The following is an 11,111-nucleotide window of genomic DNA, read 5'->3' as shown; positions in this document are numbered from 1 at the left end:
ACACACCCAACGTGAATAATGCAAATACAATTTACGCATTCAATGTAATTATTAATAACTTGTAAAACTTAAAAGTAATTAAATGCAATACAGCATGTATGGTAATTTAATTTAATACAACGTTAATGGTTATTTAATGTAATGTCACGTAAATGGTAATTAAATGTTATACGACGTAAATAGTAATTAAATGTAATTCAACCAAATGGCAATTAAATTTAATACAACGTAAATGGAAATCAAATGCAATGCAACCTTGATACAATGTAGTAATCGCGCAAATAACAATGAAAATATGAATTTAATATATCAGAACCTTTATAGTAATTAAATGTAATGCAACATGAATAGTAATTAGTAATTTTATACATTACAACGTAAGTAGAAATAAGATGTAATCAAACGCAAATACTGATTAAATAACACACATTTTAAATGATTAATAAATGTATCACAACGTAAATAGTAATTACATGTAAAACATCAATGTTAATAATCTACATTAATATACAGTTACATATCCAAAGTAAACGGCAGTTGATTGCAAAATACATTTCTTTTCTCAGTTTATCATTTTCTTAAATAGTAATTACAAGTTAAGGGGTTCAATACAGTGTACAATATAAATAGTGATTACAAGTTAAGGGATTCATACAAGTATCCATACAGTGTACAATTTAACAAGTAATTACAAGTTAAAGGGGGTTCATACTTTTATCCATACAGTGTACAATATAAATTACAAGTTAATGGGTTCATATTATCTATACAGTGTACAATATAAATAGTAATTACATGTTGAGGGAGTTAACACTTTTATCCATACAGTGTACAATATAAATTGTAATTACAAGTTAAGGGGGTTCATACTTTTATCCATACATTGTACAATAAAAATAGTAATTACAAGTTAAGGGGGTTTACACTTTTATACATACATTGTACATTATAAATAGTATTTACAGATTAAGGGAATTATACAATTATCCATACAGTGTACAATACAAATAGTATTTACAAGTTAAGGGGGTTAACACTTTTATCCATACAGTGTACCATATAAATTGTAATTACAAGTTAAGGGATTCATTTCATTATCCATTCAGTGTACCATGTAAATAGTGATTACAAATTAAGGGGATTCACACTTTTATCCATACATTGTACAATAAAAATAGTTATAACAAGTTGGGGGGTTTCTTACTATCATCCATACAGTGTACAATATAAATGGTAATCAAACTCTCAAAAGCATTTTTACTTCACCACGAATTTCTCAAATAAGTTACAATTTTTTTTACAAAGATAAGGCGCCAATGAAATAGATTGATTTTAAAAGGATCTATATAGTATGGACAAAAAAGACCGATTTTCAGAATACGCCAGGTTCTGATAAGGCAGGCTTTAACTACAACTATTTTAGAAGGAAAATGCCAGTGCTAAATATCAAAAACGTAATAAACAGAAGTTTGCTAAGTTTATCTAGGTATTATTGTACTGTATTTTGTTTATATCATTCTGGGCCGATGTTTACGAACTAAGTTGCTTCCACAGAGGAAAACGTTATGTTTCAAGGTGTGGAGAAAGGATAAAAAAGATGCCAGGGATTGGTTATGATAGACGGCAAGGTCGCAAAAGTCAGATTCAATTCATTCACGTTTGGAAGGTAAACACAAGGCACGTGCACGGAAAGTTTTCACCTGTGGTTCGTAGAATCACGCGATAATCAGGTCATAACATTATACAGCCGTGAAAGGTTTTCCCATGGGCATGCCCCTGTCACTCACATCCATCATTTGTGGTTAGAATGCCCTCCTTGATTCCCGGGAAAGGTATTAGGATAACTGACAATGTCATTTGAATACATTTCCAGTCCTTATTACACAAACAATTCTCAGAAACGATAAAAAGACTTGTTGACCATTTGACCGCTACTATTAAATTTTGTGACGTGAAAACCCAAAGATTTGTTTGGGTTTTGTGCCAAGTAATTCTCTATAAAAGCCGCTGATAATCCAATCTACAGCATATTTCTCTCGTTGTTGATCACCGGTACCTCAGCTTTCGGAAAACAACGATAGACTTTCTTCATCTAATCAGGTAAGGTATACCGTTAACATAAACTTACATTTGATAAGTTTTCTCATATATTATGATTATTATTATACTTGGGTGGCTGGTTACGGTCATTTATGCATTTTCTGTTCCTCGCTTTTTCGCCGCAAAGACAATGAATACTACATCACTTAATATATTAAACTTACTAAGTAAAAAACAGCGATAAATACAGTAACTTAAAGACATATCGGTGCCTGTAGTTTTCTATATAAGCCGTTATATTAATGTGTGAATCTCCTGGTATATCATAATCCATATTTTTAGGGGTAAACTAATAGTAAAAATAGTGATATCTTCATGACTAGTTTTCTAGGCAAACATTAGGATAGAGAACGACAGATGAAACCTTTAATATTTATCATATGTAGAATTCCAAACGAACGGAATGCATTTTATCGAATAAATCTCGCATATTTCTGATCCATGGATCGCAATTATGTGCTACTATTTCTGATCAACAAATTAAAATTGTGATATCCTTTCTGATTAACGAATCGAAACTGTGATATTATTTCTGATCAATGAATACAAATTGTAATTTTTTTCTAATCAACGAATCAAAATAGTAATATTTTTTTCTGATAAACAAAATACAATTGTGATATTAATTTTTATCATCAAATTAAAATGACGGTATTACTAGTATTTCTGATTTACAAAAAGATTTGTGATATTTTTTCAAATTACAACAATTAAATGCACATATGTATAAAGTATTTCGGAATAAGTGAAATATTTCAAACGCTGAAGACACAAAAAGTATCATCCTTACAACAAAACCTAAATTTGTAGATTATACTAGGAATTAAATTGAAATTACATGACATTTGCTTTAAGCTGTTTTTGTATAGCAGCATCAAAATGAAAACCAAGAATTCAAAAACAAATAGAATACTTGTATCAATCTGTTTTATTATCGTTGATATTTGGCGGTGTGACAGCTCTGCTATATAAAGATAGCATAGCAAAGACAAGTAGACGAACTCACCGATATCATGTCGCGATAAAATCTTTTACTTAAACAATGATAATGGGAACAATACATTGTATTTTCTATTGTAATTTGCAATAAATTAGCACACCAAATATGGTAATTTCCTCAGGGTTGTAACAGCAACATTGATGAAAGTAATTAGACATCAGTGTAGTATGATATTTTCGTGTATACACATTTTAAAACATTTAATTTCAAGCAAATCGAAAGTCAATAATTTTTATTGCAAACAAATTGCATGTCAATAAAATTTGATTTCGAACTAATTATATGTCACTTATATTTTATTACAAACAAATTACATGTTAATTGCATTTTATTACAAACAAAATAAAATTTAATAACGTTTTATTACAAATCAATTGCATATCAATCAAATTTGATTACAGACAAATAACATGTTAATAAAGTTTTATTACAGGCAAATTACATGTTAATACTATTCAATTACAAACTAATTACATCTTACTTATTTCTTTCAGTAATTATATTGGAGCGGACACTACTCAGACATGAAGTGTATTTGGATTTCTTTTGTTGCTGTAGTGTGTCTCACCACTTTAGGTACGTCATAAGTTTATTTTACTGAATATTAATAATCACACGACAATTGCTTGTCAATACTAATGGCAATAAATGGATAAATACAACCTGTATGTTTGATATTGGCTGGGAAATCATGAAGACAACTTTATATATTCACGAACAACTGAATTGGATACGTGGGGTATAGTGTAGGATATAACTAAGTTATATCAATGATATTGACACGATAGTGAATACAGGTTATAACATATACCACATTTTGTATCATTTTATACGGAATGGACAACAGCATAAACTTTTCTCAAAGAACTGATCTTACCAAATTATCTTTATTTTATAGGCTCCACAGCACCTGCAAGTGTGTCTCTGAAGAAGAGAGAAGCCGATGTCCCTTCCATTGTTTCTCTGAAGAAGAGAGAAGCCGATGTCCCATCTATTGTTTCTCTGAAAAAGAGGGAGGCCGATGTCCCATCTATTGTTTCTCTGAAAAAGAGGGAGGCCGATGTTCCATCTATTGTTTCTCTGAGGAAGAGGGAAGCCGATGTCCCATCTATTGTTTCCCTGAAAAAGAGGGAGGCCGATATCCCATCCATTGTTTCTCTGAAGAAGAGAGAAGCCGATGTCCCATCCATTGTTTCTCTGAAGAAGAGGGAGGCCGATGCCCCATCCATTGTTTCTCTGAAGAAGAGAGAAGCCGATGTCCCATCTATTGTTTCTCTGAAGAAGAGAGAAGCCGATGTCCCATCCATTGTTTCTCTGAAGAAGAGAGAAGCCGATGTCCCATCTATTGTTTCTCTGAAAAAGAGGGAGGCCGATGTTCCATCCATTGTTTCTCTGAGGAAGAGGGAAGCCGATGTCCCATCCATTGTTTCTCTGAAGAAGAGGGAGGCTGACGTCCCATCTATTGTTTCCCTGAAAAAGAGGGAGGCCGATATCCCATCCATTGTTTCTCTGAAGAAGAGAGAAGCCGATGTCCCATCCATTGTTTCTCTAAAGAAGAGGGAGGCCGATGCCCCATCCATTGTTTCTCTGAAGAAGAGAGAAGCCGATGTCCCATCTATTGTTTCTCTGAAGAAGAGAGAGGCCGATGCCCCATCAATTGTTTCTCTGAAGAAGAGGGAGGCCGATGTCCCATCTATTGTTTCTCTGAAAAAGAGGGAAGCCGATGTCCCATCTATTGTTTCTCTGAAGAAGAGGGAGGCCGATGTTCCTTCCATTGTTTCTCTGAAGAAGAGGGAGGCCGATGTCCCATCCATTGTTTCTCTGAAGAAGAGGGAGGCCGATGTCCCATCCATTGTTTCTCTGAAGAAGAGGGAGGCCGATGTCCCATCTATTGTTTCTCTGAAGAAGAGGGAGGCTGATGTCCCATCCATTGTTTCCCTGAAAAAGAGGGAGGTCGATGTCCCATCTATTGTTTCTCTGAAGAAGAGGGAGGCCGATGTCCCATCCATTATTTCTCTGAAGAAAAGGGAGGCCGATGTCCCATCCATTGTTTCTCTGAAGAAGAGGGAGGCCGATGTCCCATCCATTATTTCTCTGAAGAAGAGGGAAGCCGATGTCCCATCTATTGTTTCTCTGAAAAAGAGGGAAGCCGATGTCCCATCCATTGTTTCTCTGAGGAAGAGGGAGGCTGATGTCCCATCCATTGTTTCTCTGAAGAAAAGGGAAGCCGATGTTCCATCCATTGTTTCTCTGAAGAAGAGGGAAGCCGATGCCCCATCGATTGTTTCACTGAAAAAGAGGGAGGCCGATGTTCCCTCCATTGTTTCTCTGAAGAAGAGGGAGGCCGATGTCCCATCCATTGTTTCTCTGAGGAAGAGGGAGGCCGATGTCCCATCCATTATTTCTCTGAAGAAAAGGGAGGCCGATGTCCCATCCATTATTTCTCTGAAGAAAAGGGAGGCCGATGTCCCATCCATTGTTTCTCTGAAGAAGAGGGAGGCCGATGTCCCATCTATTGTTTCTCTGAAAAAGAGGGAAGCCGATGTCCCATCCATTGTTTCTCTGAGGAAGAGGGAGGCCGATGTCCCATCCATTGTTTCTCTGAGGAAGAGGGAGGCCGATGTCCCATCCATTATTTCTCTGAAGAAAAGGGAGGCCGATGTCCCATCCATTATTTCTCTGAAGAAAAGGGAAGCCGATGTCCCATCCATTGTTTCTCTGAGGAAGAGGGAGGCCGATGTCCCATCCATTGTTTCTCTGAGGAAGAGGGAGGCCGATGTCCCATCCATTATTTCTCTGAAGAAAAGGGAGGCCGATGTCCCATCCATTATTTCTCTGAAGAAAAGGGAAGCCGATGTTCCCTCCATTGTTTCTCTGAAGAAGAGGGAGGCCGATGTCCCATCCATTGTTTCTCTGAAGAAGAGGGAGGCCGATGTCCCATCCATTGTTTCTCTGAAGAAGAGGGAGGCCGATGTCCCATCCATTGTTTCTCTGAAGAAGAGGGAGGCCGATGTCCCATCCATTGTTTCTCTGAAGAAGAGGGAGGCCGATGTTCCATCCATTGTTTCTCTGAAGAAGAGGGAGGCCGATGTCCCATCTATTGTTTCTCTGAAGAAGAGGGAGGCCGATGTCCCATCTATTGTTTCTCTGAAGAAGAGGGAGGCCGATGTCCCATCTATTGTTTCTCTGAAGAAGAGGGAGGCCGATGTCCCATCCATTGTTTCTCTGAAGAAGAGGGAAGCCGATGTCCCCTCCATTGTTTCTCTGAAGAAGAGGGAGGCCGATGCCCCATCCATTGTTTCTCTGAAGAAGAGGGAAGCCGATGTCCCATCTATTGTTTCTCTGAAGAAGAGGGAGGCCGATGTCCCATCCATTGTTTCTCTGAAGAAGAGGGAGGCCGATGTCCCATCCATTGTTTCTCTGAAGAAGAGAGAGGCCGATGCCCCATCTATTGTTTCTCTGAAAAAGAGGGAGGCTGATGTCCCATCCATTGTTTCTCTGAAGAAGAGGGAAGCCGATGTCCCATCCATTGTTTCTCTGAAGAAGAGGGAGGCCGATGTCCCATCCATTGTTTCTCTTAAGAAGAGGGAGGCCGATGTCCCATCCATTGTTTCTCTTAAGAAGAGGGAAGCCCAACCATCAATAGATGTGTCCTTGTAGATGGTTTAATGTGAGTTGTGTGTAAAAGGTATATGTTACGGATGAAACGAGTAATGATTATTTATAATATGTGCACTTGTATGAATAGACAAAGTCACATGCTAGTACAATGCCATTTTGCGTTGTTCTAGGCATTTGAGCTTTGAAGCCCAATGGGAATGATGTTGCATGTGTTATAGTTAAAAAGAGACTCTTTGGTGGAAAAACTGAAAACTAAAAAAATCAATCCATTCATTGTATATATGATCCAAGCTTTCCCGTTAGAATCAGGATTATGTTAGATGTCTTAGCACCATTTGTCAAGTACACTCTCTTCCAACACTTATACTTATAAAGACTAGGTAAACATAATGATTATTTACATTATTATTAAACTCATAAGTGCAATTTTAGTTATTTTCCACGACTCTGATCAGTATTCGGAATAATCAGGCTAGTGTCACTGTTCATGTAACAAACAGTGTACACGTGTTTATGTCATTTCGGGAATTGTTAATCTCGTTTAATGATTGGGTAATATACTGATTAGTCTACTATGGAATAACGTATACCAAAGATATATTTAGTAATGTTTTAGATACTGATTAGTCTGCTATGGAATAACGTATACCAAAGATAAATGTAGTAATGTTTTAGATACTGATTAGTCTGCTATTGAATAACGTATACCAAAGATATATGTAGTAATGTTTTAGATACTGATTAGTCTGCTATGGAAAAACGTATACCAAAGATATATGTAGTAATGTTTAAGATACTGATTAGTTAAGCATTGATATCATTTTTTTTAGTTTCATCGGGGTTCGTCACAAATTTTGTTTGCAAACTGTATGAATCCGCGTAGCGGATTCTTACAGAAGTTTGCAAACAAAATTTGTTTCATACCCCGATGAAACTAAAACATAATTGACATCAACGCTTATAATTAATTTTTGAAAATGATTTTCTAATTTAAAACATGTTTTATGTACAATTTTACTTGTTTTAAATGGGATTCTTTTTCCCAAATCAATACGCAACGTCAATTGTCGTATTGTGACGTCACATTTTTCGCGCCATTCTCGGAATTTCTTTCATAGAAGAATGAAAAGAATTTTTCGACCAATCACATTTGAGTATTTACCATGAAAACAAAGAAAAAATAATTATTCTACTATGGAATAACGTAAACCAAAGATATATGTTGTAATGTTTTAGATACTGATCCTATAAGAGGTCTGTGATATGTTTTATGACAAACTTTAGGTTTGTATATTATATAATTTCGTTAATATGTCTCATCAAACATATGTTCATAAAGAAATGAATCATGATGTTCCTAGCATGGCATTCTCGAATATCACCATTCTCGAATATGCTAAAGATTGTTAAAACATTATCTATTTGTTGAATAAAAATACAATTGAAATATATGAATTTTGTTTTCATTTCTTACACAGAGATTAATTTCATGTTTTCTGTGCTGAAGGGTCTAGTCTCAAGAAGAAGTGGAATCCTAATCGAATGAATTTAATCTGTATTTGTTGGAATCATTTATCCAGTTTTGACCTACATATTCATGTTCGCACAAATAAATGAATAAATAAATGAATAAATAAATAGATAAATAAATATGAAAAAACAAGAACTGTAAATAAATAAATAATTTTAATCATTCTAAATGAATAAATAAAAATAAAACGATTCCATACTGAGTACATTGTATTGGGTTAGAAAATAAGCATTTTCTTTGAATTTGATTTTTCTTACCTCTACTCTCGACTCGATTTCCCCACTTTTGGTCTCTAGAATCACTAAGAAATACGAAACAGCTATGTGATGCAGTTCTTTCTACTTTATCAACTTACAACACCCACGACGACGACGACAGCTGAGGCGGAGGCCACGTCACCTTCTGCTGCTGCGGCGACGACGACTGTAAATCTAGCTCAAAAGATTAAGACGAAATATGAACAAAATATATATATTTGTTTGTCGAGACACTCGAGAAAGTATTCGAATAGCAGGACCAGGTGTTCTGGAAGGTCAATCGTCGTCTGTTTCATCTACATCCTCAGAACATCATAGATTATATTGTGCATTATGCACAATCTGTTTGTGTCGGTTATATGGTATGGAAGTACAATGATCAACACAAATATCAAATACATTTTCTGGGACTTTATCTTGGACTTTTGGACTTCATCTGTGACGTTATCTGGGGCTTTATCTGATAATGCTTGCCAAGAAAGCTCCTTTATTTCCCTAATTATCTCTATCAGAAACTGGTCAAGGGCGCAAGATTTATTCCAATTAGCTGGGTAATTTTAAATTATAATCGCCCTCATATTTAATACCGTTTATTGTTAGATGCATGCATGGTTTAATATTGAAGAATTACAGGAATTACACTATATCTACCAACGGTGTGAAATACCTGAGATTTTAAACAAAGGATTTTATACAATTCACTTCCTTTCAAGATTGTCTTTAAATTCTGTCAAACAAGTGCAGATATTATAACAATTATAATTTGGAGTTATGTTCTTAGATACAACTATATCGTAGCAAAGACTTGATCTTATTCTCTTTGTACTTTTTCAATGGTCTCCATGCAAATCTAGGTTTTAATGTGTTGTGTAACATTATGAAACTGCTATTGAAACTCTGAAATGTTGGGAAAGTAGTTTTGAATCTTATTCGAGCTTAATTGCACATTTTAGGCTGTTACAAGCTTTTTTATTCATGTGAATTGATGCTGAACATAATTACGTAAATGGCAGTTAGCGTGGCTAATTAACGCTGTCAAATCAGTCTAATGGCAGTGTGTTATTACATAAGATTAAAAAAAATAGGCTACACCTACAAGAAGAACAAACATGAATCTTATCATATTTTTCATTTACCATAATGTTTCAATAGTTTATTTCGGCCATGTCGCCCCCACCAAGCTGGACAGATCGCCATGCTCCATGCGACAAACTGAACATGCCTGTGGACAACATTACTGCATAATACTTTTGTCGCGCTAAAGCTCTTCGTATGGTACGCTGTTATACCCTGCACTCTTCGCCTGGAGGGGACGTAACTGCTACAGTGCTACATAGCCGATATCAGCCCCTTACATTCCTTATTAGGTTTCCTAGTCTACAAACCTAGTAATAAAACTGGAAAAGAAATGTTTCCAGAGAGAGAAACAACCGTTCAGTTTTTAATGTTTTCAAACATTACCAGTTTTATTCACAACGACACCGATGGGTTAGTTTGTAACCCTCAAATGAGACAAACCTGACGGACCGGATAGCTAAGCATGGGTGTCTTTATTGTTCCTTATAATGGCTGAGCGTATCATTTTATCATCAACGCTTTAAATAGCGTCGGCAATATCGGCTGATTTCGTTGTAATGGAAAAATTGTTGTTATTATGAACATAAAATCCATACATCGATGATCGCCGATTTGTATAAAGTAATGCTTTTTACGTCATCTATTGTTAGATGTTACAGATAAAAATTATTTTGAATCGAGATATGTAAGTATTTCCACAATACTAGATATATGTATATATTAACAATTCTTGATCGGTAGATATTTTAACCATACTAGATATGTAGATATTCTATCAATCCTGGATTGTAGATATTTTACCAATACTAGATATATGTAGATATTTTAACAATACTGAATATGTAGATATTTTAACAATTCTAAATATGTAGATATTTTAACAATACTAGATATGTAGATATTTCGACAATACTTGATACGTGTATATATTAATAATACTAGATATGTACATAACTTGATAATACTAGATATGTAAATATTTTAACAATACTAGATATGTACATATCTTGATAATGCTAGATATGTAAATATTTTAACAATGCTAGATATGTACATATCTTGATAATGCTAGATATGTAAATATTTTAACTATACTAGATATGTAGATATTTTAACAATACTAGATATGTAATTATCTTTAGAACACGAGTGTGTTATTTTTTGCAAACACTAGATATGTTAATAAATAACAAGTTTGTTTTGTACACAAAACAGAAAATGAAACCCTAGTTTTGCGAGCTTTCGAAAACTTTCTTCTTTGTGAAGCAAAGAGTACAAAAGCCGAGTGTCGGTGTTCTGACCGCTAAAATCAGCTTCCTACCCAAAATTGGCCAAGTTAGTGAAGTCAGCTGTTAAATTTGTAGCGCGATATTTCGTCAAAATGCACTCTTATTCTGTAGATAGGCAGAGTGACAGGGTAAGATGTTTAACCATTCCGCCCCTTATTGTATGTTAAAATAGGGTCGTACAGATGACTCAACTGGTGGCCCCTCGTCTCTGTTCATTGATCCCTGTTCCTTCCTTA

General features: G+C 35.2%; 1 protein-coding gene across 1 annotated transcript; it reads left to right on the top strand.

Annotated features, from left to right (window-relative positions):
• The first annotated feature begins 2,026 nt into the window (after positions 1-2,026).
• LOC117343886 (titin homolog) lies at positions 2,027-8,168 on the top strand. Its single transcript, XM_033906435.1, has 3 exons — positions 2,027-2,100; positions 3,595-3,676; positions 3,999-8,168. The coding sequence occupies exons 2-3, from the start codon at positions 3,625-3,627 to the stop codon at positions 6,758-6,760; spliced, it is 2,814 nt and encodes a 937-aa protein (XP_033762326.1). The 5' UTR covers positions 2,027-2,100; positions 3,595-3,624; the 3' UTR covers positions 6,761-8,168.
• The last annotated feature ends 2,943 nt before the right edge of the window (positions 8,169-11,111 follow it).

This window comes from Pecten maximus, chromosome 15 (assembly GCF_902652985.1).
Source record: "Pecten maximus chromosome 15, xPecMax1.1, whole genome shotgun sequence".
In the NCBI taxonomy this organism is placed as follows: Eukaryota; Metazoa; Mollusca; class Bivalvia; order Pectinida; family Pectinidae; genus Pecten; species Pecten maximus.
This window is presented reverse-complemented; position numbering and strand designations above follow the sequence as displayed.

Bases quoted from the DNA above. Each gene is read 5' to 3' on its own strand.
- LOC117343886 (XM_033906435.1), top strand. From the start codon at position 3,625: ATGAAGTGTATTTGGATTTCTTTTGTTGCTGTAGTGTGTCTCACCACT. The intron at 3,677-3,998 runs GTACGTCATAAG...TTTATTTTATAG, and splicing joins AGTGTGTCTCACCACTTTAG to GCTCCACAGCACCTGCAAGT.